Source organism: Camelus dromedarius, chromosome 8, assembly GCF_036321535.1.
Source record: "Camelus dromedarius isolate mCamDro1 chromosome 8, mCamDro1.pat, whole genome shotgun sequence".
Classification (NCBI taxonomy): Eukaryota; Metazoa; Chordata; class Mammalia; order Artiodactyla; family Camelidae; genus Camelus; species Camelus dromedarius.
In genome coordinates, this window is record NC_087443.1 from 33,540,289 (window position 1) to 33,568,133 (window position 27,845).

At 49.0% G+C, this 27,845-nt stretch overlaps 1 protein-coding gene across 3 annotated transcripts; it reads left to right on the top strand.

Annotated features, from left to right (window-relative positions):
* The first annotated feature begins 4,294 nt into the window (after positions 1-4,294).
* On the top strand, positions 4,295-26,416 carry NPFFR1 (neuropeptide FF receptor 1). Of its 3 annotated transcripts, XM_064488097.1 has the most exons (5): positions 4,295-5,087; positions 5,320-5,429; positions 16,848-17,162; positions 21,056-21,155; positions 23,482-26,416. In XM_064488097.1, the coding sequence occupies exons 2-5, from the start codon at positions 5,387-5,389 to the stop codon at positions 24,356-24,358; spliced, it is 1,335 nt and encodes a 444-aa protein (XP_064344167.1). In that variant the 5' UTR covers positions 4,295-5,087; positions 5,320-5,386; the 3' UTR covers positions 24,359-26,416. The 3 variants fall into 3 exon arrangements, with proteins under 3 accessions (XP_064344167.1, XP_064344168.1, XP_031317005.2); XM_064488098.1 differs by having other exon boundaries at positions 4,295-5,429; XM_031461145.2 differs by lacking the exons at positions 4,295-5,087; positions 5,320-5,429 and adding an exon at positions 7,585-7,853.
* The last annotated feature ends 1,429 nt before the right edge of the window (positions 26,417-27,845 follow it).

A 27,845-nucleotide genomic window follows, 5' to 3' on the forward strand; every position in this document is an offset into this window, starting at 1 on the left:
CTGCCCTTTACATGAAACATGCCTGTCCCTTCTCAGAAAGCTGGCCCTGGGGCTGGGAGTAATTCCTGGAAGGGTAAGTGTTGGCAGCCACCCTAGAAGGCCTGGCCAGAGTCCTGGGAGAGATGCCAAGGCCGGGAAGGGCAGGCCTGGGAGACGATGTCACACGCAGCCGCGGGGCCGGCTCCAGGAGCAGTGGGATCGTGTTGTGGACGTGGGCCTCGGCCAGGTAGGCCAGAACCATCTCTTGGAAAACCAACACAAGCCCAGCCGCTTCCCGTCCGAGCAGGGCCACTCATTGAGCACCAGCTGTTCATCAGCACTGGGCAAGCACTTGTGTGTTTTCTCCTTTACTATGAGCAACACCCCCTTGGTGCTCACTCTCCCGATGAGGACAGGCTTAGGGCTTGGGGGTTAGTGTGTGACTTGGAAAGAGTAGAGCTGGGGTTTGAACTGCAAGACTGGCTTGGATGGGAGAAATGATTGCTTTTTCCAACTCACAGATTCCTTCTCCCATAACTTTCCTGTGAAGAGCCTCCGAGGACTACAAGTGCAGAAGTCTTCATTTTGGTCTTTCATCCCTCCAAAGCCATGGTGTTGTGGCTGGAGCTTTTGCTAAGTGGACTGGCAGGTAGCCAGTATGCATTACCTAGGAGAGGACCCCAGTCTCCCCAACTAGCTTGCCTCTGTGCCTGAAATCCCACCAGAAGGAGAGCATTGCTTTTGGTTAAGCATCACCTTCTCCCTGTGATCTTATTCCACCCCTAATAGGATTGCGAAGGGGGTTCCTATAGACCAAATGGAGAGGTTGGATGGGGCTCTTGCTGCTCGCAATGTGGTCTTCGGATGAGCAGCATCAACAGCACCTGGGGGTGTGTTAGATTAGAGTCCCTCCCTAGACTTTCTGAATGAGAATCTGCATTTTAAGCCCCACCTGATCCATGAGCATGTTTAAGTTTGAGAAGCTTGACTTTTGAGTACTTTGAGATCCCCTCTCACCTTCTCAAAGTCCCTGTAATAGACAATGCCAGAGTGTAAATTTCAGAAGCAAAAACCATGAATCTTATAAATATAAGATGATCATGTGTCAAAGATTTTATTCAACTCATTAATGAATGAGGGAACCCAGAAGATGGTAAAGCTGGTTCCCAGAGTATCTGTATAGTCTTTTAAAAAAAAAAGAATGTTAGAATAAGATTGCTGTTTTGCCCAGCACGGGTCAGTGTCCTGCAAGGCAATATATAGTCAATGTTGAGGGGTGGGGAAGGATAAATTGGGATTTGGGGATTTGCAGATACTAACTACTATATATAAAATAGATAAACAGCAAAGTCCTACTGTATAGCACAGGGAACTAAATTCAATACCTTGAAATAGCCTATAATGAAAAAGAATATGAAAAGGAATATATATATATGTACAAATGAATCACTGTGCCATACATCAGAAATGGACACAACATTGCAAATCGACTATACTTCAATTAAAAAAATTAGTCAGCATTGGGGCTGACTTTCTTTTCCACTGGACAGAAATCCACAAGTTAACATGTAACTTCTCAGCATCAGTCCTTAACTAATAACAGAACCACAGTGGTACATTCCTGTGGGCAAGCCTATTAAACAGAGCCTCACACATGCAGTTACCACCATGGCTCCATCTCTAGGTTTTTGGTTCTGTTTCCTAATAACAGATTCCCCTGGGGGATGTTAGTATTCCCGGGACCAGGTTGACCATCTGCTCTGTGTTTCTGTTGAAGGACAGGAAACACCCATAGCTTGAGGGGAGAGGAAGGAGCCAGAGGTGCACACAGGAGACCAGGAGATAAAAGCTGCTAAAATAAAATTTACGCCAGCAGCTCACCCTGTGTCTATGACTGTGCTGAGTGTTTTCTCCACAACAACATAGGCAGCTGCTATTTTTATTTAATTTTTACGGGTGACACTGAGGACCGGGGAAGATGGAACATGGCCAAGGTCAGACACTAATCAATGGGGCAACCAGGAACCAAACCAGAGTCCATGTCCCTCAGCATCAGTGTCCGGGGCCTGGAATTGATTTACACGAGGAGCCCAACCTCGTCTGGAGGAGAGCTGTCCACCTTTCTCGAGAGGCTTCAGCATCTTCCTGAAGATGTGTTCTTCTTGACACCGTGGAGAGTCACCTGTGAAGCCTTCACCCCCCAACGCCTGGGTGCAGGACCCAAGCCAGAGAGATGGAGTTCCTCAGGATGTGCCGGCCCCTCCTGAGGAGGGGACTTCTTCTTACCCTGGGTTCTCCAGAGGAGAAAGTAGACCTCAGAGAGAAAGTTCTTCTGGTCCAAACCTCTCCCATCTTATAGACGGGAACATGGAGCTCCAGAGAGAAGGTTCCAGAGGGCAAGTGGAGTACTTGCCCAAGGACGTGCAGGGGGCTGGTCACAGAATGTCCAAGTTTCCTGGCTCTGGCCCTGAGTTCCTTCTGGGGCCCTTGGTGTGTCTTGAGCTCGTCTGCTTAGCACTCACAGCCTCTCCTCCTTGGCCCCGCTGCCCTGGCTGTGCTGTGGAAGTGAGTCAGCCATTAGAACTCTCGCTTTTCAATATAAATGCAGATAACAACCCTTCCTTGAGGAGAGTTCAGTAAGACGCATTTTAAAGCAGTTCGAAGGAAGCGATCCTCACAGCCAGTTAAGAAGAGGGAGGGGTACCCAGGAAGGGACCCCCCTCTGGCCCAAACCTCAGCCTCTCTGCAGCTCCCCTGGCCTCCTCACTCTTCACAGGGACAGTCCCTCAACCACGACCAAACAGATGTTAAAAATGCTGGCAGTGTGCCAGGCACCTGCTTTCCAGGGGTTATATTGCCACTAGGCTGAAACCCCTTTCCCTTTCCCGTAGATTCTGAGCCTTGTCAACATGGTGGCAACACCAGTGGCCTTCCTGGCCCCAAAGGCCTGAATACATTTCCAGCCAGGGAGATAGAGACCAGGTCTCCCACTGGAGAGTCTCAGCTTTCCTACCACCAGGGAGATAGCCCACAGGGCGCTCTGCGGCTTTGTGCCAAACCTCCTCCTGGGCACCTACCAACTCCCTTAGGCATCTCAGAACACACCACAACCCTGCTTAGAGGAGAGGGAATGCCTGTGAGAGGTCAGCACAGGCCTCGTGCATTCCACCCATGCCCAGGAAGGATGCTAGGATGGGCACACTGCAGCCAATGACAAGGGGTCTCAGCTCTTTGGGGTGGGAGGAGCGGTTATAGGCTAGGTAGGGAGACAGGTGTGGGAAGAGAAATAGTACTTCAGTCTCAAGATGGTGGTTCTCAAACTTTGCTCCACATTAAAATTACCTGGGGATCTTTGAAAAGTACTGATGTAGTGATTTAATTGGTGTAGGGTGTGGCCTGACCATGGAGGGGTGGGGCTTAAAATCTCCCTGGGCGATAGTAACAGGGAAATGCTGGTCTAAGAGCTATTCTAGAGATGTAGGAGCAGAGGATGGAACAAGAGACAGGGTGATGGGCAGGTGGGAGGAATAAGGAGTGGGATAGCAAGAGATGGCCAGGCAGTGGGGACAGCACAGGCAAAGGCATAGTGCACCTGAAGAGGAATGGGGGATGCTCGGTGAGGAAAGTGTGGGTGATCAAGGACGACACAGGAGTCAGGGCTGTAGGTTGTGAGGGGTGGGCTTGTATGGCATGTGAAGTTTAGGTGTAATCTGAGAAGTACCTGGAAGCCCACAGGAGGGGCACAATTAGATTCATGATTTGGGAAGATCATTTGGAACAGTATGGGGGGTGGACCACAGGCAAAGCGATCATTCATTCATTATATCTCCTCATAAGCTGACTGTGAGCTCTCTGAGACCAGGACCCTTGTGGAAGGCAAAAAGCCAAAAAGGGGCTAGCTGTGGGTCTCCACCTTGCCTGCGTATTAGAATCACCTGGAAAGTTTTGAAAAAGTACCGGTGCCTAGGCCCTAACTGTCAGAAACTCTGATTCAACTGGTCTGCACTAGGATCCCAGCCCTGGTGATTTTTTTCTAAAGCTCCCACTTGTGTGATTCTCATGTGCAGCCAAGGTTGAGAACCACTGGCCTGGAGAGATTTAAGAAGTAGCAAAAGGGCTCTGAGCTGAATTCAGTCCGCAGATGTATTTTGTTTGGCCTGCATAATGTTTAAAAGTAATTTTGAGTTAGTTGCCCAACTATTTAAAATTGGGAGTTGAAATCTTTCATGAAAAATACCTGGGTTTCTGGCTTCTGAAAATTTGTAGAAGTTGGCAACCCTGAGCCTGCATTCCAATGGCAGTGATCTCCTGGAGCGGAATGGCAGAAGCAGGGCAGGAGTGCCCTAGGGGCCACACCAGGTCATATTCATTTATGCATCGGATCGCCTGCGCAGCCCCTGGGAGGCCCCTGGGTCTGCCACCTGCTTTATGTTCATGCTGTGCAGGTGGATATTTTTCCCTGGGAAGACAACACAGCAGGAGGAGAGGCCAGCAGGGGAGGGGAGGGATGATGAGCCCACTTGGGAAGAGGTGGGACTTCCAGGTTGGTGTCCACTGAGAGCTAGAAATGTGGGTACTTGAAGACCAGATCAGTGATTGCTAGATGATTTGCTTCTAATCCCACCTCCCTTTTCACATTGAGGTTGAGCAACTTGCTCAAGATTGCACAGTAAGCAGAACTTGCTCTAGAACCGGAGACTCCTGACTCCCAGACACAGTATCACACAGCCTAACACATGGCACACTGCCAGCCCTGGACCTCAGCCAGGTTGCTTGGCTATGCTTCACTTCCTCCAAATTCACCACAGCCCATTAAATTTTCCCTCTCTTGGGTGGCAGCTACTGTTTCGTTTTCCCCAAGGAGAAGGGCAGTCCTTCAGTCGCGTTGTTTTTCCTTTGACCTCCCTCAGTGCCACCCAGAAAACTCTATTCTAAGAAGGTTCCACACACCCCTCCCCACTCCCTTCAGACCCTTCTCCAAGCAGTTGTTCACATTGATTCCAGTTGGCACAGGAAGCTCTCCTCCCTTCAAGGACCTTCTCAATCCCACTGCTTTCCTGCCACCTCCTGGCATCCAGCTTTCCAGGCGGACATCAATTTCCAGGAAGGTGAGGCTTTCTGTGAAAAGACTCCCTAGGCCACAGCACGTGAGCCTAGCTACAGCTGTTGGGGCTGGGGAGGTGGGATGGGGAGCAGCACTCCTGAAGATGAGGGTGAGGCCAAGGTCTTGGCCAGAAAGGACAGAGCAGGAAGCCCTGAAGGGCAAAGAAGTGGTGGGGCTCCTCGAGATGAACAGGGACTGCTTCGGTGCCCTGGATGACTGTGCCCATAATTTCTCAGATTCTTCTACAGGGCCAAGAACCTTGAAGTGGGGGCAGCAGGGCCAATGCCCTAGGATTCCAGAGAAATGTTCTGCTTCTTTCCTCCACTGTCCAGCTGTGCAATATTGGGTAAGGCATTAACATCACCTGTAAAATATGAGCGATGATGCCCTTGCTTGGCTGAAGATTCAGGGCTGGGACATACCCCAACTGATGGTCAAGTGAACCTGAGGGGAAGGCATGACCTGAAATAGAGCAGTGGTGGTCAGGTTTCCTGGGCGCCCCTTTGGAGTAGGGAGGGGAGAGAGAAGAGACACTTTTTAGATCTACATGGAAAGACCTTTACCTAATCTATCTGTTCAGCCTCCACTCATAACTTTGGGGATAAGGAAGGGCACTGTGTCGGGGGCACTTGACTTTTAATCCTCCCAGCAGTCTTGAGAAGATGATACATTCCATTTTACGGAGGTGGGGGGATGTACTTAGGGAGCTTAAGTGACTTATCCAGGGCCGCACAGATAATAAATAGTGGAGGCTGAATTCTATCCATGGCACTTCCCTGCCTGCCCCTCAAAGGCTGGGGCACTGAGTTTGTTTTGAATGGTGCCACGTGTACTCTGGCATAGTACAAAGTTTCTGATGGTGAAACAGAGAAGTCTGTAGAAGAGGAGGGAGAAGGAGGGAAAAGAGGCTCTATGATCCAGAACCATTCAAATAAAAATGATGGCAGGTGGGGGAATTGACCACAAGCTTAAGTTAATGCACTAGAATGATGTGGCAGCTGAAGAAAGAAGAAAGGGAAGAGGAAAGGAAGAAGGAACAACAACCAAACAAACAAACAAAACAACAACAAAAAGGTGAGACTGGACTATTCAAAGTCTAGTTCTCAAATAAACATAGCTCATAGTTATTGAGCACCTGCTAAGCCAGGCACAGTTGTAAGTGTTTTACTATATGGTAGGTACTATTATTATCCCTATTTTGTAGATGAAGGAAAACTGAGGTAAAGAGGGGCTATATAACTTTCTCAAAGTCACATATACAGTAAATGGCAGTGCTGGATATAGATTTTACAGCTGTGTCCTGAACTCTGCATTGGTCAAGGGGGTGTGATATGACCTGTCAAGATTTTGGGTCCTGACTCTCAGGGAAACTTCAAGAACTGTACTTCCACAGGAAGGTGGATTCGAGATAATAATGATACGATAAGTAACATTTATTGAGCTCTTACTCTCTGTCAGGCATCATTTCGAGTGCTTTCCATAGAGGAGGTCCATTCATCTTCACAACTCTAGGGGACAGGAATTATTATTCCCATTTTACAGATGAAACTGAGACAAGTCACAGGAAGCAAAAAGCTCAAAGAAACTCAAGTGTTTCATTTGCAGAAGGGCAGACTTGAGAGGGCACTCTCCTTTCTTCTGACCCTATGAAGGGTTGTCCCCCAGATAGAGTGATTTGAGGGCTGAAGTACCACTGCTGGCCATTAGCATCCAGGTGGCTGCCCAGGTCAGGGTTACGCTCAGTGACCTTTAAGGCCTTTCTGGTTCTGACTCCACCTAGAATAAACCCCTAATCCCAAATAAAGGGAGGAATGAGCCATTGACTTTCTTTTATCTGCCTGGAACCTGGGATCTTCATTCATATAACAAAAGAAGGTGGCCTCCAATCCAGCTCAAAGGACCATTTGTTGGGCTTCTACTACGTGCTGGGCAGAATCTTTGACATCATTTCATTTATTTCCCTCAAAGCCATTTCACAGATGCAGAAACTGAGGCTTGGGTATAGGTAAGACGCTTGCTCAAGGGTAAAGATCTGATGAGCGCCTGGCCCTCAATTCCAGATTCAGTGGTTATCCACTGACGTATTGTCCCCAGTCTCCTTGCCTTCCTGTGTATCATAGCTGCCTCTTTTCCCCTTCTCAGGAGGGCTCCAGGGTCCTGGACACCAGGGTAGGTGGCTGGGGGGGGGAGGGGGCGGGTCAGGCTGGGGTGAGAAGAAGAATAGGAGCGGGGACAGGGGCACAGAGTTACCGGTTATCATTGCCAGATCTGCAGTGGGCAGGGGGACGTGTCCTCTACTTTGGAGGGGTACTCCGTTCCTGCTGAGGGAGCCGCATCAGGAAGGCGGCCCGGGGCGGCGTCGCTCCGCCAGGCGCGGCCGGCAGGGGGCGCTGCGGCGGCGCAAGTATGCCGGGTGCCATGGCGACGGCTCCGCGCGAGCCCCCTTCCTCCGGCCTGGGAGGGCGGGCGGCGCGCAGCAGGCGGCAGAGCCCGGAGTGGAGTTGCGCTGCTCCAGAGCCTTCGGCCCCAGCCGCTGCCCGACCGCCTCCGGGCGGCGAGGGGAGCGAGACTCTGGGCAGGGCTGGGGCCTGGGAGCGCACGCCCCACTGCCCGCTTCCGCCCGGCCCAGGATTAGAACCGAGAGCAGAGGCAGGGGCGCGCGCCAGCAACCCAGCGCCGGAGACACCCTGTGCCTTGCCTGCCGAGAGCGGCAGGCTGCCTCCCTCTGTCGAGACTGTCCCGGAGCAGGCAGGAGTGGGCAGCATGGAGGGTGAGTCACCCCGGGGCTGGGCTGGGGCTCGGAGAGGGTGGGTACTGACGGAGGAGCGGTGAACCAACGGAAAGGAAAGGGGCTGAGGTGTCTATCGCCGACGGCTGTCCCAGAGCCCAAAACTGTGACACTGTGTGTGAGTTAGGGACAGCCAGACATTGAGAGAGAGCGAGAGGAAGACTTAGTGCTCTGTAGTGTGTGTGAGAGACAGAGACAGAGGAAGAAAAAGCCCTGGAAGCCTCTGTCCCTGTGTGTACAGCACATTCCCTCTTGCTTAGGCAGAGGATCCTTTGAAACTAGGTGAGAACAGCTTGCCTGTTAGCTTTAGAGGAATTGTCATCGTCTTTGCCTGCTTGAAGGGATGGGCATGGTGGGGGAAATGGAATTCTAGACAAGCTCTCCATGCAGAATTTCTCTCCCTGGAGGAAAGGAGAGAGAACTATGGACCTGACCTCCAGGATTTTAAGGGATAGGGGCTCTAGGCATAAGGCTGCTTGCTCCAACCTTACCAGGTGGGTTCAGACCCCACTCTCAGCTAGTGTGGGCAAGAGAAACCGTATTTAGTCCAAGAAACTGGAAGACTGAGGGTGGGTCCACTGGCTTGCTGAGTGTCTTTGCTGTGGTGTCTAAACCTCTCTGTGCCACTGATTACCCATCTATTGAATGAAGAAACTTACATTTAGCTGGCTTCACAGAGTGGCTGTGAGGATAAAATAAGACAAGATGTGTTAAACAAATTCATACCCATAAAAGAAGGCTGCTCCAGGAGGTAATGAAACCCAGAAATTCCAAGCAAGTAATTGCAAACATCGCTGGCAAAAAAGAAAAGGGAGTTTATAGAACATCATGTGCAGCTGCACTTGTAGCTTCCCAGTGAGCTAGGGTTTGAAAAGCACACACGCACAAGATGCAATGAGGAATGCAGAACCCAAGATGAATCTAGAAGATTGGCAGGATCTGGAAGAATAGTATTAGCACAGTGCCAAAGCCTGGGTGAACAGAAGCCAAGGAAAACTGGCAAAGAGCTTTCAAAGTCTAAGTAAGGATAGCAAAAAGAAATCTGCTTACAGGATACAATAAAGCAATCACACATCTCAGAATTTTTTTCAAAGGAGGCCATCCTGTACACTTGCAAAGATATGTGCACAAGAATTTTCATCATAGTGAAAACTGAAAATCATCTTGATGGCCATAAATTAAGTAAATTAAATAATGAGAACACCTGCTATGGCTTGCTATACAGATATTAGGAACTGTGTTTAGAATTTTATTTACTGACTTGAAAATATGTTTACTGCCTACTGTGAGTAATTTTTTTAAAAACAGGTTTTAGAACATGTGCAGTATGATCCCCTCTATGCAAAATTACATAGGCTTATTATTGGATATATGTGTAAAATATATACAAAGAGATGATCACTAACATCTTTGTTTGGATGCTCATGCTTCCAAAAGCATACCCTAAGACAAGGAGCTGATGCCCAGAAGCAGAGGCAGAAGAGTGAGATGGGACAGGGGGAAAGGCAAGAACTGGAACCAGGTGTGTGAAGGAGCTGGGTTGAGCCGTGGGCCTTTGGGGTTCTGTCTCTCTGGACACCTTTTGAGAAAAGTGCAGAATGCACTGGAGATTTTCCCCATTCGGGATGAGGAGAAGACTACTGTTTTTTCCTCTCCGTTGGATAGGGTTGCCCCACTCCCACACTTCTAGGTTGTTCCCATTGTGGCTTCAAAGAAAACAAAGCAGAGAGAGCCCTAGTGCAGGCTTGCTGGGGTGCTGGAAGTGCAGGGAACTGTTCACCCAGCCAGAACCTTTGGGATGTGGCTGGGAGCATCACAAATGCATCGGCCATGGGGGTCATCTCTGGGTGTGAAATTTCAGGGATGTTTAGTTTACCTTCTTCTTTTGTAGTGGTCAGAGCTGTTTTATAGTAAGCATATTTAAAAAACAATAAAAGCATTTTATTTTTCAAAAAGAAAGAAAATAATGCAGTGGTCATGAGGAGCCAATATTAGTGCTAAGAACAAATCAGGCTAAACCTACCACATTTCCTCTTACAGACTGGGTTCCTAAGAGGTAGAAAGATGAATTAGGAGATTCAACAGGACCTTGCTAAGATCTCTCACGAAAGCCCTGTGAACCATCAGAGAGCTGTGGGAAGGGGGCTGGAGGACTGACAAACAGGGCTTTTATTAAGGCTTAAATGCAGCCCAGAGGTCCCTTGGACTCTAACCTTGACATGACGTTAAATGATTTAGAGGGACAAAAAGAGCCCTAAGACCCACACGGCAACAGATTCAAGATTTAAGATTAAGATTTAAGGGTATCTCAATAATCTGGAATGCTGGATCAAAACCAAGAAAATGAAATGTAAATGTAAGTGAAATGCAAAATCCTGAATTTAGATCCAAAAAAATTAATTGCATACATTTCAAATAGGGGAGATCTGGCTTGTAATCTTGAGGAAAATTACTGGGGGTCAAAATGGATTGATGGTGAGATGAACCTAGAACTCCAATTACCAAGGAGACTGAAATGTTCAGGGTGGGAAAAAGTTGAGGAGGGGGAATGATCCTGGGGACAGGGGCTCATTTTTATTGTCTGGCTCCAAGGAGCAGAACTGGGACAAGTTGGGCGAGCTACAGTAGGACAGCCCAACTCAACAACAGGAAGACCTTTCTGCCGCTCAGAGTTGGCCTAGAAACTGTGTCCTCACCAGGTCTTATTACCCATCCTGAGCGAGGAGCTCTGACCTGCTGGATTACTGACTGGAGGGCAGAAGTGGGGATTCTTGGGTGGCTGGACCAAAAATATGGTGGGGTTTCTGAGGGCCCAGGAGCCTTCTCCCAACGCCTGCAGACAGACACTGCAGTCCACCCAGCCTCCTGCAGAGATGCTGGGAGCAGCCGGCAGCCGCCTCCCAGGCCTTCCCCACTGGGCCTAGGCCTCCACGGGGTGCTGCGGGTCAGCCAGCAGAGGGCAGCATTCCCCACCCACTCCCAGCCAAAGCCCAGTCTCTCTCGTGGCTTCCTCAGAGCACCTGGCAGCCTTCACAACTACCTGCTGGGCCCAGAGCTCTGCGGCTGAGGGAGGCCAGAAGCTGGGAGGATGTCTGCTCACACTGCCTGGAGGTGGGTGACTTGTGGGGAAGGCCCATGCAGGGAAAGGAGGTCACTGGGGAGAGGTGAGGAGAAATGAAGATTTCAGCGTAGGAGAAAGGAAAGTGCAAAAAGAAGCTTGTCTGGGGCTCCTGTTGGCTCCTCCAGGGACTCCTCCGCCATTGGCCTCTGCCAACCCAATGATTCTCAGAAGGCTCACCTGCTCTTATTGAGAAGGGGCTGGGCTTGCAAAAACCCGTGTTGCGGTGCTGGGTGCCTGGGATGCGTGGGCTTTAACCCAGCCTCCAGAAGGGGCAGAAGTGAGGTTGCAGGTCTCAGGAGCCTCCTTCCTCAGCAGTGGTCCTCCTGCACAGCCACCCTGCACAGCCACACTCTGGCCCTCAGGGGGCACTTCTCCTCTCTGCCAATCTGAGTGATAGAAAGCTTACCCCAGTGTTCCTTTAAAATTGCATTTTGTTTAATGACAAGTGAACTTTTTATCTCATTAGCCATTTGTACTGCTTTCTATTGTGTTCTGCAGCCAGTCCCCAGTGGCTCTTGGCCCAGGCTGTGTTCACTCAGGTGGCTCTCAGGAAGTGGGTGCCGAATGGCGAACTCAGGTCTCTAGTCTGGGGCTGAGCTCCCGTATGGTCCCAGGACAGACCAGCAGGTGGTGACAATGATGAAGTTTTTAGGGGGAGAGCTGTGAACACCAGGAAGTACCCAGACGGAGTTCGTGCTCAGGGTCTTCATTTTGGTGTTGTTTTCGCTCTCACACATCTTTCAGGCTTGCAGGGAGGCCCACACCCTGGCATTGCGCAAAGTTCTCTTCACACACTTTCTCACTCACTCCCCAGCACAACCCCTTTTCAGTACGAGTGAGCTTGTCTCCATTATACTAGTGAGGGCTCTGGATTCCAGAGAGGTGACATGACCTACCCAAGGTCATAGCCAAGAACGGTCTGTTTCCAGTTTAAAGGTGAGAACAGTAAGCTCCCACGCAGATTAGGAGGTGTCTTCGTCTGCTCGGGCTGCTAAAACAAAATACCACAGACTGGGCGGCTTAAACAACAGAAGTTTATTCCTTATAGTTCTGGAGGCTGAAAAATCCAAGATCAAGGTGCAGATCCAGTGTCTGGTGAGGGCTGCTTCTTAGTTCATACACGGCCATCTTTCCCCTGTGTCCTCCTGTGGTGAAATGGACAAGGCAGCTCTCTGGGGTCTCTTTGATAAAGACACTAATCCTGTTCGTGAGAGCCTGCCCACGTGACCTAATTCCAGTTGACCCTTGAGCCACACAGGCTTGAACTGCACAGGTCTAATTATACACAGATTTTTTTCAATAAATGTGTATACAATACTACATGATCTGTGCTTCGTTGACTCCATGGATGTGGATCCTGACACAGAGGGCTGACTGTAAAGTTACATTTGGATTTTCCACTGGTCAGAGGTCAGAGCTCCTAACCCCCATGCGTTGTTCAAGAGTTAGTGGTACCTCCCAAAGGCCCTGCCTCCAAATACCATCACACTGGGGATTAGGTTACAGCATATGAATTTCGAGGGGACACAAATATTCCGTCTATTGCCTGAAGTCACCAGGAGGGAGAGTTGGGACTTCCCAGTCTGTGCGTCCACTACCTCCAGGGTCTTTGGTCCAAGTCCTTTAGCTCTGCAGTTCCCAGGTTGGAATGTGCATCGGAATCACCTGGAGGATGTGTTCAAACAGAGATCCTTGGGTTCCTGGTTCCCTAGATCAGGGGTGAGGACTGGAAATTTGCATTTCTAACGAGTTCTAGGTGATGCTGATGCTGCTGGTCGGGGACCACACACTGAGAACCAGTGCATCCCCATCTTCTCTCTGGCCCCAGATTTTCAGTGGCTCAGAGCTTGATCTCTGAGATCATCACAGTGCCCTGAAAGCAACGATTATTATATCCCAAGACCTCCAGGAGGCTCCCCTAGTAGGGAAATGGCTTAACTGGGTTCAGCGGATGAAATTTTCACAGGCTGAAATGTATCCACGAGGGCACCAGGCAGATCTCAGGAAGGAAAAGTCCAGAGTGTTAATGAAGTCCCAATCTGCTGGCACGGGGCCCAGGTCAGGTAGAAGTTCAGGGGCGCTGCCAGGAATAAGAAGGAGTTTTTCCTCCTTGAGAAAAGAAGTCAGTCTACAAGGCTGGAAATTGGCCTAAGTGTAGAGACTGATGTCCAGGCTCAGCCAAGGGTCCAGGGATGGGCAGGATTGCTCCCAGACACTTCTCAGGAAAAGACTTTGGAATATGAATTCACTATGCAGTTCCCTGAGCCTGGTGAGAGGCAGTAGGGGAAACAGAGAGACTGGAGTCTAGCCAGGCAGGTTCTGGCAATTTCCTCTACCCATCCACACCCACAGATTTCCCCAAGTCATGGGGGTAGATTTTGAGGCTCAGCAAGGGTGACCTGTCTGGAGAGGCTCCCAACAGACTCTGTGATGGAGGTTTTTCCAGAGGACCCTGGAGAAGGCCTTCCAACACCAACAATGCCGGCTTTGAGCCAGACCCTGTCACCTGATGTCAGAATCCACCCTTCCTTCCTTTTCCTCTTCATACAAATATTTATCCACTCAACAACCATTTAGTGAACCATTTACAATGGGCAGGCACTAATGAGATGCTGGAGATATGGCCACCAACAAGAGAGGGAAGACCCCTGCTCTCCAGGAGCTGACTTTCAAAGGTGGAGGAAAAAAACAGTAAACCTGGAAAGAAATAAAATATTGGCAAATTGAAGAAAATAAACAGGATGCTGTAAGAGATAATAGTGGTGCACCTAAATTCAATAGAGTGATCAGGCCAGGCTTCTCTGAGAAGAACTAAAGGAGGGGAAGAGGCAGAGGGAACAGGAAGAGATAAAGGCATTGAGGTCGTGAAGAGCTACAGTGTGTAGGAGGCATTGCAAGGTGGCCAGAGCACAAAGGACAAAAGGGAGAGTAGCAGAGGGTGAGGCCAGAGTTATGGCGACAGGCATCAGACCTTGCAGTAAAGAGTTTGGATTGTATTTGAGATGCAACAAGGAGTCTAGGCAATAATCAGTGGCTGCTGCTGGGAACATCGGTGAAAAGCTGATGGGAAACTTGACGGCGGGCGTAGGGGTTGGGGAATCAGGCTGACATCACCTAAGCTCACTGATCAAGCTTAGCATTAAAGAAGAGACCACCAGATACAATCTGGGCAAGCTTCTAGATCTAATTATCATTTCCAGAAATACAGGGGACAGAGAGTAAAATGTGTAAAATGACATCACCAGGGAGCAATCAGCAAAATCCTGTCTGCAAGAAATTCTACGGACAAATGACTCAGATATTTATATGATAAGTAAATTGCAGATGACAAAGAGAAACAGGAAGAACCTAGAAACTAAGAGAGGCTTAAGAACCACATCAATCAGAAGCACTGTGGAGATGGTGATGGATTTTATAATAATGGACCTTCATGAATCGTGATTCCCTGTGTCCACACCCTTTTCAGGGTAATGTTGCCACTCCTATCTAGAGGTGGAAACTGCTTCTTCTTTGGCTTGAGTCTGAGCTGGCTTAGTGACTTGCCTTGGCCAACAAAATGTGGCAGAAGTGACGATGTGAAAATTCTGGAGCCTAGGTTTTAGGAAGCCTGTGGCTTCTTCCTTTGCTCTGTTGGAACTCTGAGACACCAAGCTGTGAAGAAGCCCAATGTAGCCTCTTGGAGGGTAAGAGGCCATGTGGAAGAGAATTAAGACACCACAGCCCCCCGATCACCAGCCATATGAGGGAGGTCATCTTGGACCTGCCAGCCCCAGTTAAGCCATCAGATGACCAGAGCTGCATGAGTGATTCCAGGAGACACTTGAAGAGGGACCACCCAGGTTACTAAGCCACAGTGCCATGTCCCTAAATTTTGGGGTGCTTTGCCACATAATAATACATAATAGAAACTGAAATCTTGTTTGGCTCCTCACTCAAACAAACCAATTATTTTAAAAATTCTGTTACCATCAGAGAATTTTTAATGCTGGTTGCTGGAAAATTGATAATATTGTGACATAATTGTTAATTTTGTTCGGTGTGATAATGATACTGTGTTTATGGGGGGTTTTGAATCTTATTTTTTTAGGGACACAATCTAAAATGTTTATGGATGAAAAGAAGTGATGTGATCATGTGCTTCAAAATAATCCAAAGAGAGGTGTGGGTATGGATGAAACAAAACTGGCTTTAAGATGATAATTGTTGAAGGTGTATGATGTGTACATAGTGATTCTTTATATTCTCTCTTGTCACGGTTCGTTAACCTATATACTCTTGTATATGTTCACTATTACATTCTTGTCTGTACACATTTGACATTTTCTATATTAAAATAAAGACGTTCAGGTACGACTGCGTGCCGCTGGCCTAAGCGAGAGTGTTGTTTCTTCCTCTCACTGTGCACCAGAAACTTCCAGCTTTCCCCCCTCCACTGGCAGGCCCTCCGCCTGCCACCCAAGTGTCCCTGAGACCCTGAATGTGCCAGCTCATTGGCTTGTGGTCCCCCATGGTCTCTAAAGCCTCCAGATCCCAAGCTTCCAGTGGGCCTCCAGGCCAGCAGCCGAGCTCTGGATGTGACAGGACATTCTCCAAAGACTCTCCATCCACTGAAACAGGCCACAGTCAGTCCCGGGGGAAGGCAGGAGGAGAGTTTACAAGACAACATCGTGAGTCATCACAACTAATGACTTCCCAGAAGAGCTGTGGTTGGACACTGAGCTGCTCCCTTCCAGACATGTCTGACGCCTGGGATGAATTAGGACACACAGAGCAGGGCCAGCTCTGCGGCAGACTCCTGTGCCCCTCAAGCGAGATATGGAACCCCTCTGATCCCAGTTCTCCCATTTCAAAGGGGCTAATACCTAACCTGTTAACCTCATGGGGTAGCTGGGAGGATTGGATAAAATAACAGATACGGAAGTGCTTTGTTAGATGCTGTGCAAATGAAGCAGCTGATACCACGATGGGAGGAGGTAAAGGGTGGGTGGTGGCCTTGGCTTTGGATGGTCTTCCAGAGAATTTAACACATGTCTTTGCTCCTTAGCCCTAGTTCAGGATCCCCTTTCGTTCTCCCTTCCTCTATTGCTGTCTTGCCTTTGCCAACTAAATTCTGTGGGGGAGATGTTGATGAAGGAGATCAAAGATCTCCCTTGAGGGTGTAATAGTCAGGATCCCAAAAGAAAACAGGTGGTGCACTCAGAAAGGGTTTAAATGAAGAGAGTTGAATAGAGAGACTTTAGAAGAGGGCAGGGAGGGTAACAGAACCAGCAAGGGATGGTGACACACCCAGGGACTAGCAATCATAGGAAGCTGTTGGTGCAGAGAGGGAATGGTCACTGTGGTCCAGCAAGAGCTAAAGCCATGGAAGAGGAGGCACCCAACAGGAGCTCTGCCCATAAAGACAGCCCCACGGGCATACCTAGGCCAGGCAGGAAGGGAGTCAGGAAGTGAATACCTTGACCTCTCACTTCTCCATTCTGCCAGTCTCCTTCACTGCCTCCCACTGGCTGAACCCAGTCAAAGACCAGAGGGCAAGGGAACCTGGGTAATGTAGTCCTGAGAGGTCATCCTCTGGGGCAGAGAGTGAGCTGAGAAGGATGGAGCCCAGATGGGCAGAGGGGGATTGTGTGCAAATGGAGAGTAACCAACAAGATGGGGTGGGAGGTGTGAGATCACAGTTTGAGTGACCATGGGTTGAAAGTCCTGGATCATCCAGTTGCAGTTGGAGTTGAGCACATGATCGGGGTACCAGGACATGGTCAGGGTTTGGAACACAGAAGGATCTCACCAATGGTGAGAAGTCAGTTGTCTCTTCTTCATCTAGGATCCTGACCTGTGTGCTCCTTTGCTCCTAGGGGAGCCCTCCCAGCCTTCCAACAGCAGCCAGCCCCCAAGGCAGAATGGGAGTGATGCTGAGGCCACCCCAGCTGCAAACTTCACCTTCTTCTCCTACTACCAGCACTCCTCCCCAGTGGCGGCCATGTTCATCGTGGCCTACGTGCTCATCTTCCTCCTCTGCATGGTGGGCAACGCCCTGGTCTGCTTCATTGTGCTCAAGAACCGGCACATGCGTACTGTCACCAACATGTTTATCCTCAACCTGGCCGTCAGCGACCTGCTGGTGGGCATCTTCTGCATGCCCACCACCCTTGTGGACAACCTCATCACTGGTGAGTGTAGGCAATAGAAGCAGCAGGAGTACCCCTCTCCTCTAAAATCCTGGCTGGCCTGGTCTCTGGGCCAAGATGCCATTGTCTCAAACTCTCAAGACAGTCTTGTGGCTGAGGGATTAGACTAGAAGTAATAGTTGCAACCAATTAATCATTTCCTTTGTTCCAGGCATTGTGTGATGTATTCTTCCTCACAACAGTCTGATAAAGTATGCATTATTGTTACCCCCACTTTATGGATGAGAAAACTGATGCTCAGAGCAATTAAGGGATGAGTCTGTAGTTACACAGCTAGGTATCAAGTCCCACATTCTCACGTCCACATTTCTAACCACTACACCATGCAGTCCTACTCTCCCAGGTGGCTCCTATGGACAGAACTAGAACCAGTGGGAAGAAGTGGTAGGGGGGCAGGTTTCCTCTGAATAAGAACCTAAAAATCCACTTATTTGAGATGTTCTCTAACAAAAGAGAGTTCTTTCCTACAGGTAGTGTGCTCCCTGTCGCTGAGAGTGTCTGTAAGTAAAGACTGGCCGACCATTTAGCAGGGAGTTGGTAGAAGGGATTCAAGCCAAACTAGACTACCTGACCTAAAAATTCTTGCCTGTTCATCCTGCACACATCAGAAAGATCCCAATGCCATCATCTCTCTGTGTGTGATTTGAATTTCTTGTTTCAGAATGAGGCTCCAAATACCCCGAGACTCTGGGTGGGAAGGACTGGTTTCCAGAACTGTGGGGACCCCTAGAGGTCTGAGCCTGTAGGCTTTGAGCTCAGAGTTCCCAGGTGCTCAGCATCTAGAGCCTGGACAGCCCCGTTTGGAGTGACTTACCTGGCTTGAGGCAGGGGGAGGCACAGCCCATGTTTCTGTCGGTTCCAGGACCCAGGAAGTGGAGTCAGGGCAGTCGGCGTCCCCACAGCTCTACTGGCTCTGCCTGGTGGGATCTTTAATCACTGCTGAATCCCAGGGTTTTTCAGGGCTGCTGAACTGAAATGGCACATCCTTCTCCCACCCAGCGCGTGTAGACACACACATATGCAGAGGTACACACACAAACAGGCACATACACGCTCACCAGTTAACAATGACATGGTGAGGTCACTAGTTGGTTAAGGTGGTGTCTGCCAGTCCTTTTCACATGCCTAAATTTAAGAAATTGAATAGACAACACATTGATGTGGTTCAATAGTCAAAAGATACCAAAAATTATCCAGTGAAAAATGTCCTTTCCACCCCGTGCTCTGGTCTTCCACCTCTCTCCTGGGAGGGAACCAGTGTTGCCAGTTTCTTGTATCACTTTCCAAAAAATATTTTATATAAGTACAAGCACTTTTCAAACATATTTTATATATGTGCAAGCAAATTAAGGAAATGCTAACTTCTAATTAGTCAGTTCTGCACCTTTATTTTTTTTCTGCTTAAGAATAAAGCATGTAACTTGTAAATAGGACACATTAAAATTAACTTACATGGAGCTATTCGATACTAATAAATGAAAGAGATTTTCATTCTTTTTACGACTGCTTAGAATTCCATTGTATAGAGGTACTACAATTTATTTAGCCAGTCTCTTTTTGATGGGTATTTAGATTGTATCAGAATCTTATGCAATACAATAAAACTTCTCACAGATTCTTTTTTCCTTTGTTTTTGTTTCTGTGTTCTGTGAGCACAAGTGCAGAGAGTTGAATTCCTTGTATCCACTATTCGGGGTACTATGTGACTTCACTCTACTGGGAAGCCCCTTGTTTATTTGTTATTCATTCCCTTCTGTACCCTTACCCCACTCCAAATCCCCTTTCCCCACTGATGGATGTTCTATTAAATGTAATAGTTTGTATACTTTCCTGCAAAATGTGCATTGTGCATGTGTTCATGTTATACATTTAGGTATTTTTGTTAAGGTATAATTTAATATACAAAAAAATCCACCCTTTTTAGTGTACAGTTCCACAAGTTTTGACAAACATGTACAGTCATGTGAACACCACCACAATTAAGCTATAGAACAACTTCTTTGGCCCAGAAAACTGTCTCTGGCCTCTTTGTGGTCAGTCCCTGCCTCCACTCTTTGGTACCATTGATCTGTTTTCTTGTAGGGACAGAAAATAGTGTTTTGCCTTTGTAAGAATGTCATATGAATGAAACCATATGGTATGTAGCCTTTTGAATGTGGAGGGCTTTTTTTGCTTTGATTTATTTTCTTTAATTTTTATTTTGAAATGATTTTAGATAAATGTACTGAAAAGCTGCAAAACTGGTATAGTGTTCCTATATACTCTTCACCCACCTTCCCCTAATATTACTGTCCTAAATAACCATAATGCAATGATTGAAACCAGGAAATTAGCACTGATACAATACTATTAACTAATCTGCAGACTTTACTGAATTTTACTCATTTCCCCACAAATGTCCTTTTCCAGTCCAGGATTCAACTGAGGACCATACAGTGTATTTAATTATTTTTTGTTTGTTTCCTCCAACCTGTGAAAATTCCTTGATCTTTCTTGATGTTCATGACCTTGACACATTTGAAGACTACTGATCAGTTATTTTGCAGAGTGCCCTGCAACTTGGGTTTGTCTTTTCTTATAATTAGATTTGGTTAATGCATATTTGATGAGACTACCACAGATGATATATTGATAAAGGCGCATGATATCTTTATGTATCAATCGTGGTATTAACTTTGATCACTTGGTTAACGTGGTGTATACCAGGTTTTTCCATGACAAAGCTACCATTTTCCCATTTATAATCAAGTATCTTATGGGGAGATACTTTGAGACTATGCAAATGTCTTGTTTCTCACTATACTTTTGCCACTAATTTTAACATCCACTTGATGGTTCCTGTCTGCAACAATTATTACTGTTGTATTTCCTCAATGCTGATCTTCCACTTATAGCATTCCTTCTACATTTGTTCTATTCTGTGGGTTATAATCCAGTACTATCATTATTTTGTTGCTCAAATTGCCCACAGTTTGACTATTGGGAGCTCTTTCAATTTGGCTCCTGTGTCCTTTCGACATGCCAGGAAGTTGCCAACACATGGCGTCAGGTAACTACGATGTGGACCTGGTTACCAGTCCTGAGGGCAGATGGGACCCAGGTCTCATGAGAAAGCAGAAGCTCAAGGGTGAGAGTGAGGACGTCAGGTAGGAGGGACTAGAGCTGCTTATACCTCCCCCCAACCTGAGAGTCAGGGTTGATCTATCCTAGTGGTTCTCAGCGTTGGCTGCCACTGAAATCTCCTGGGTAGATTTGAAAAATATGGATGTCTGGGCAGCCCTTCTCTCTCTCTGTTCAGAGACAGCCCACACTCTGTGGAGTGTATACTTACTTTTGATCTGAGCACCCAACCCCCACACCTCGTGGCCTTTCTCTTGCCTTTCAATGTATCTCTCTGAATAAATCTACCTTTTCTCAAAAAAAAAAAAAAAAAGAAAGAAAGAAAGAAAAATATGGATGTCTGAGTCTTACCCCCAAAGATTCTGATTGTAACTAGTCTGGCATGAATCTGGGTACTGGTTCTTTTCTAAGCCCTCAGTTGATTCTAGTGAGCAGCCAGGGTTGAGAACCACAGGCCTAGAACCTGGGGCAGGGCTATGGGAACAGAAAGCCAGGCAGGGCTGGATGGATCTACAGCTCATGGGGAGAAATCATCGGTCAATATAAAGACTGTCTCTCTAATAGTCAGGACTGTCACGGTGGTATGGGCTGGAAGGTCCTCACTCCTGGAAGTGTATAAGCTGAAGCGGGATCACCACCTAGCAGGACATGAAGGAAAGACTCAAACCACTGAGGGAACCAGCCTAATGGTTTGAGGTCTCTGACTCTTTGTGGGCAAGGCATTTCTCACTCTCAGGTGGCCTCTGTCATTGCAGGGTGGCCCTTCGACAACGCCACGTGCAAGATGAGTGGCTTGGTGCAAGGCATGTCGGTGTCAGCTTCTGTTTTCACACTGGTGGCCATTGCTGTGGAAAGGTAAGAGGGTTCCCGGCTGGTTTGTCCTGGGCTGACTCAGGCCAGGCACCGGGATAAGCCGCTGCCTCCACTGCTGGGCCTGCCAGAAAGCTGGAGCTGCTCTGTGGTCAGCGGACCTCAATCCTGAGCCGCAGAGGGAGGGTTGTGGGGCTGACTGCCTTCTAGACTTGGGGGACTGCAGAGGATACTGCCACCTCCTTCTGGAAGGCCTGGAGGCAGCTCCTGAGGAGATTTAATAGGGACTCCTGGGCCCTAAGAGGAGCTAGAGGGCAGTGCTTGTTTCCCGAGCAGTAGGAATCCTGCCACCCATGAGTCTGAGCCGAGGGAGCCAGCTTAAAGAGTGGGCCTCACTGTGGCCGGAGGAAGTGTTTCTTCTTCTCCTTCACTCCACCTCCTGGCCTCCTTGCTGGTCCCTGACTCTCCCTCTGCACCATCTCCAGCTACATCTGGTCTTTCAGCCTCAGATTCCATCAGATGCCCTGGTAAGCATGGGTCTGCTAATGGAATGGAGCCAGGGACCAAGGAGGCTTTCTTTGCAAGCAGTACAACTGACCTAACTGCAGTAGGTCCTCTTCCCCTCCTCCCTCTCATGAGCCCTTTCAATAAGGGTTCATACCACGTGCTTCCCCCAGGGCAAAGGAGGCTGGTAGGTAATCTGGAGGGCTGCCTAGGTGTATGACCTTGGGTAAGTCACTTAACTACTCTGAGCCTCAGTTTTCTCATCTGTAAAATGGTTAATACCCTACAGGGTGGCTGGGAGGCTTCAGTGAATTTCTGTTTGTAAAGCTGATACCACCACCTGGCACAGAGCCCAGATGTCAGCTAATTATTATTATTCAATTTCCTCCTTATACCCACACCCTCCTCCTTGTCCTCTTCCCAATACGGGCACTTACTAGCTCCACCCTTTCTAGAATCTAGTGTCCTTATCCTCTCTCTACCTGTGCCCTCATCCAATACAGTCTTTTGTGACCCAGGGAAGTAGGCATCTGGGGAGACAGGTAGAACTGGGTTCCTGTCTATGCAAGGCCACTAACTAGCTGGGTGACTGGGGGTAAGTCTTCCTTCTCTGACCCTCATTTTGTTATCATTTTTAATGATATGTGAGTGGGCAAAATCTCCCAGTGGTGTTTGCAGTATTCTTCAAGTTCCTGTCTCCTCCAGGCAGCCTTCCTGGTCTGTGCCGGGATTCTCTTCCATCCATTAAGTACTGTTGCACTTATAGCCAGTACTATGTGCTTTAAGAATTATTTGTTCCCTGGCAATGTCTTAAGTATGTGATGCTATGAAACCAGTAGGCCAAAGTCATGTAGGTTGAGGAAACAAGGCTTGAGACAGACCATGGGAGAAGCAGAAGGCACTGTCAAGTAGGGAAAAGGGTGGGGAGACAGGAGGGCAGGACACAGTTTGGTGAAGTGGAAAGAGTACTTGGCTAGGAGTCAGTGCTAGATCTGTGTTCTAGTGCAGGTTCAGCCCCTGAATTGCCATGTGACTTTCCTTGACTAATTATATTGTCATCTTTGGCCAGGAGAACTGGGCACAGGTATTTTTAAAAATGCTTAAGGAGATTCTAATGCACAGCAGGGGCCTACAGCTGCAGGTTTAAATGCATAGTGGAGTAAGACAAATCTGGGTTCAAGGCTGCTTCTTGCTACCTGCCATCTGTGTCACCTTGAGCCAGTTACTTAACACCTCTGAATCCCAGTTTCCTCATCTGTAAAGTAAGGGTGTAATAATAATCACTGCTGAGATGTCCTAATGAGGAAATGGCGCAGTCCTAAAGCTGTGGAGGAATTGTTGGAAGGACGCTGGCCAAGGTGACATGGAGACAATCTGTGATGTAGACTCCACTTGAGCACCCAAGATTTTCTAAAGAAGCCATAAACAGAGACAAACTGTTTTCTTTGATTCATCTATCCAGTCAGCCTACTCCAGGACAGAACGTCGGGGCTGATGACTCTGCTAGCTGTGGGATAATCGGTTTATCCCCCAAGGTGCACAAACAGGATTCACTCTTACCCACACTGCCTGCAGTGGCCCCCGACCTCCATTCCCGACCTGTAGGGCCCAGGTTTTTTGTTTTTGTTTTTTTGCCTTTGTTCCTCGGCTCTCAGCTGAGGAGATGGCTGTCCCACAGGTGAGGAACCAATTAACCTACGAACAAAGGAACTTAGTTAACACTTGAGCTGTTCTTCGATGCTGCCTAAGGTGCAATGATGAATGTAAAGTGCCCCCACTCCGCCAACCCTGGGTCAGAGTTAGCGCTCATCCCGGGAACCACTGGGATCCGCTCAGACCTCCGCTTCTCTTTCCTGCGTCGCCGCAGGTTCCGCTGCATCGTGCACCCTTTCCGCGAGAAGCTGACCCTGCGGAAGGCGCTGCTCACCATCGCGGTCATCTGGGCCCTGGCCCTGCTTATCATGTGCCCCTCGGCTGTCACACTGACTGTCACGCGCGAGGAGCATCACTTCATGGTCGACACCCGCAACCGCTCGTACCCGCTCTACTCGTGCTGGGAGGCCTGGCCCGAGAAGGGCATGCGCAAGGTCTACACAGCGGTGCTCTTCTCGCATATCTACCTGGCGCCGCTGGCGCTGATCGTGGTCATGTACGCCCGCATCGCTCGGAAGCTGTGCAAGGCCCCGGGACCCGCGCGCGCCGGCGAGGAGACGGCGGGGGAGGCCGGGCGGGGGGCGCGGCGCCGGGCCCGCGTGGTGCACATGCTGGTCATAGTGGCGCTGTTCTTCACGCTGTCCTGGCTGCCGCTCTGGGCGCTGCTGCTGCTGATTGACTACGGGCAGCTCAGCGAGCCGCAGCTGCATCTGGTCACCGTCTACGCCTTCCCCTTCGCCCACTGGCTGGCCTTCTTCAACAGCAGCGCCAACCCCATCATCTATGGCTACTTCAACGAGAACTTCCGCCGCGGCTTCCAGGCCGCCTTCCGGGGCCAGCTCTGCCGGCCGCCCTGGGGCGGCCACCGGGAGGCCTACTCCGAGCGGCCCGGCGGGCTCCTGCGCACGCGGGTCTTCGTGGAGGTGCAGCCCAGCGACTCGGGCCTGCCCTTCGAGTCCGGGCCGAGCAGCGGGGCCCCCAGGCCTGGCCGCCTCCCGCTGCGCAACGGCCGCGTGGCCCACCACGGCTTGGCGGCGGAGGGTCCTGGCTGTGCCCATCTGCCCCTCACCACACCCGCCTGGGATATTTGAGTAAGACACGGAGGGCAGGCCCCTGAACCCGAGGGCCCCGACTGGACATGTGACACCTGGGCATGCTAGCGGCCAGGTGCGGTGTTAGAAGAGGGTGCCGCTTGCCTCCCTTTCAAACACAAGGCAGTGGGCGGCTGCTGGTGGAATCTTCTCCGCCACCTTCCCGTCAGAGACGGAGGGGAAAAGTTTCCTGGAAATCCTTCTGCGTGTTAGGAAACCCTTCCGCTTATTATCTCACTGAATTCTCACAACACTTTGGGAACAGGCGTTCTTTTCCCCCTTCTACAAACGTGAAACTGAGGTTGAAAGAGATGAGGCTAGCCTCAACTCCCAGCTGTAAATCCTAGAGGAGCCTGTGTGACTCCAGTGTCTGGATGGTTTTTCCCATCTCCAGCTGTCTCCAGAATGGCCCCCGTAAGGCAGACCACAGTGAAATATGTAAATCCTAATTAGGCAGCTCGGAAGACTCAAAAACCAAAGCTGGCCTGTCCATCTGATGCTTCGTGTCCGGGTCCTGGAGTCCCGTATGTATGGCTGAAGCCACTCCCCTAACCCCTTCCCAGAAGAATATGGTATGTCCTGTGTAGGTTTGTCTTGTTTGTTCCAAGAGGTGTCCAGGGCCATTCTCTTCTCCCCAAAGTACCATTAACAGGATTTCATGCCTGAGCAGCTGCCGAACAAGCCCTGGGGGAGCCTGTGTCAGTTGCAGGTACTATGGGTCTTGCCCTCTGGGTCTGAGCCCAGAGAAGGGGTGTCTCTGTCCTTCCTCACCCCATAGGACCCACCACCATCACCCTGGCCCATTGTGAGATGAGGATTCACAGTGTGACAGGCAGCAGCAAGGCCACAGGAAGCATCAGTTTATTTATTCATGGAAAGGCGGACATAGCACCCACTTTCAGCCTTCAGAAACACATCTCACTGAAACTATAAGCACAAAGCCTTCCCCAAGATCTTTTCCCCTGCTCCCTTCAGGGGACTGCAGGGGACGGAGTGGGGGCAGTTGGCCAATCAAAGCTAGGTTGCCCTCTGGGGCCTCTGGGAGGACAAACACTAAACATCTCCCCAGCATGGATAACTCGTGTACCCTAAAAAGGGGTAGGGACCAGGAGGGCCCTTGTTTGCCCTGGCTCTCACCCAGCACACCTGCATCACCTTCCTTCCAGGTGATAGGAGGAATTGGGATCGCCTTGTGATTCTTGCAGGGGGCCAATAATATGCATTGACTGGATATTTCCCCTCATCTCCATAGAAAATGCACTGTTGCCAGAATTTTATTGAATGAAAAAAAAATTTACAGGGCTCAGGGCAGGGAATGTGGTTCTGAGGCTCCACTTGTTTCCGTAATCAACACACAATGACTTAACCTTGTTTACACCTATACTAGATGTGGGGGCAGAAGAAAATTCCTAAGCCATTGCACAGTGTGTTGTCCAAACATGCCCCCAGGCACTGTCTCATTTGATCCATACAGATGAGGCTGCAGGAGCTGTTGTTCCCATTTTACAAAGTAACTGAGGCTCAGTGGGACCAAGGTCATGGGCCACAGAGGGATAGGGTTTGGGTTAGAATTTGTCTTCTGATGGTTTCTTCCTATGCCACTTCTTCCCTCTCAAGGAAGATGGATTGGGCAGAGCAGGGAGGAGAGATGGAAATTCCCACAAAGGCTTTCTGCCTGATGGTGAACCAGAATGCTCACGGAACCAGAATCCTCACCCTCAAGCTCTTGATCTGGGAAATGAGAATTTATTGTGTTTACTCGTGGCATATCTGAACTGGGCTATTTTGTGTAAACAGTATCTATAACCCATTGAGCAGGCTGCCAAGGTCCATCATGACCCCGCCCTGGCCAAGGTGTCTGGGAGTGATGGATGAAGGTCCCAGGAAAGGGTGTGCCGTCCTGTCACTTATTAGCTAGTGCATGTGTGGGCCCCATTTCTGGTGCTGTATCAGTGTTATGTGTCACATAGGCCAGAGAATTCCCAGCTGCTTGCTGTAAAGAACTCTGACTCCAGGCTCTAAAAACAGACCAGGGAAAGGGCGATCTTAAACCCAAATGCTTGTCCTTGTGGGCGGGTGGGTGGGGGATCTTTTGGGAGAGACCTGGTCTCTCCTCTGGCATGTGTTTCCCCCTTAGCATGACCACCTCAACCACAAAATCACAGCCTTTATAGTGGGGGGAGAATGGGGCACCTACAAGTCAACCTTCCATCAAGGCCCCATTGTTTTACTTTCCCACGAAGATGTCATGCCTTGAAAGAGAGGGCCTGCCAAAAAACTTGCACTAGACCGTAATTCATATATTTTGCTATTATTTTTATTTCTTAAAAAAAAATCCATCAAAGGCTATGCCTGCTCATTCAGAGATCTGATTTGAATCAGGCATGACTTAATGCTTTCATGAGGGGTGAGGCCTTGTGGGTACCTGTGGAGGGTGTGGTTTTTCGTGTATGTGGCAAAAAATATACAACATAAAATGTAGCATCTAAGCATTTTTAAGTGTACAGTTCAGTGACATTAAGTGCCTTCACATCATTGTGTAACCATCAACACTATCCATTTCCAGAATGTTTTTAACATCCCAACCTGTAACTCTGTACCCATTAAACAATAATTCCCCATTCCTCCCAGCCCCTGGGAACCACCATTCTACTTTCTGTCTCAATGACTGACTACTCTAGGTACCTCATACAAGTGGACTCACATAGGGTTTGTCATTTTGTGACTGGCTTATTTCACTCAGCATGATGTCTTCAGGGTTCATCCATGTTGTAGTAGGTGTCAGAATTTTCTTCCTTTTAAAGGCTGAATAATACTCCACTGTATGTATATACCAATCATTATCCATTCATCCGTTGATTGGCATTTGGGTTGCTTCCTCATTTTGACTATAGTGAATAATGCGTGGAGTTTTAAGATGTTGGAAGTAGTGCCTGAAAATAGTGCCTGTGTGAACCTGAGGACAGAGACCCCAGGTTGGGAACCCAGGATCTCTCCTAACTTAGCGTTTACAGGTGATGAAGCAGAGGCTCAAGGGAAGATGTGATTTGTCTCATTCCCCTCTGGCCACCCCCTGACCCCGACCCCAACCCCAGCTGCTTTGAGCTTCTGCTTTACCTCTTGACAGAGTGGCTAGAAAACTGTTTGCTCCCTCCATGAAATGATATTTTATGAAGCTATTTTATAATTATAGCTTTATTATCCTCACTGAAATCCCGTGACCCAACACCTGGCTCCTGTCAGGGGCCCTGTATAGCTATCCAAAGGCACAAAAGGGTAAGCAATATGGACTTCTCCTGATGTGCCATCCTTTGCCTTCAGGCTGGTTGGGTCTCCTAAGGTGACCGCCCTTTCACAGGCAGCAAGTTTGGAAATGAATTGGATGTGTGATGGGGGAAAGGGCCAAAGGCCTGTTGACACTGAGCACCCCCACCCCAGAGGAGCTCTTAGAGGGACTCGGTGTCCTGTCCTTCCATTTGCAGCATGA

Bases quoted from the DNA above. Each gene is read 5' to 3' on its own strand.
- NPFFR1 (XM_064488098.1), top strand. From the start codon at position 5,387: ATGTTCTGCTTCTTTCCTCCACTGTCCAGCTGTGCAATATTGG. The intron at 5,430-16,847 runs GTAAGGCATTAA...CTTTGCTCCTAG, and splicing joins GTCCAGCTGTGCAATATTGG to GGGAGCCCTCCCAGCCTTCC. The intron at 21,156-23,481 runs GTAAGAGGGTTC...GCGTCGCCGCAG, and splicing joins GTGGCCATTGCTGTGGAAAG to GTTCCGCTGCATCGTGCACC.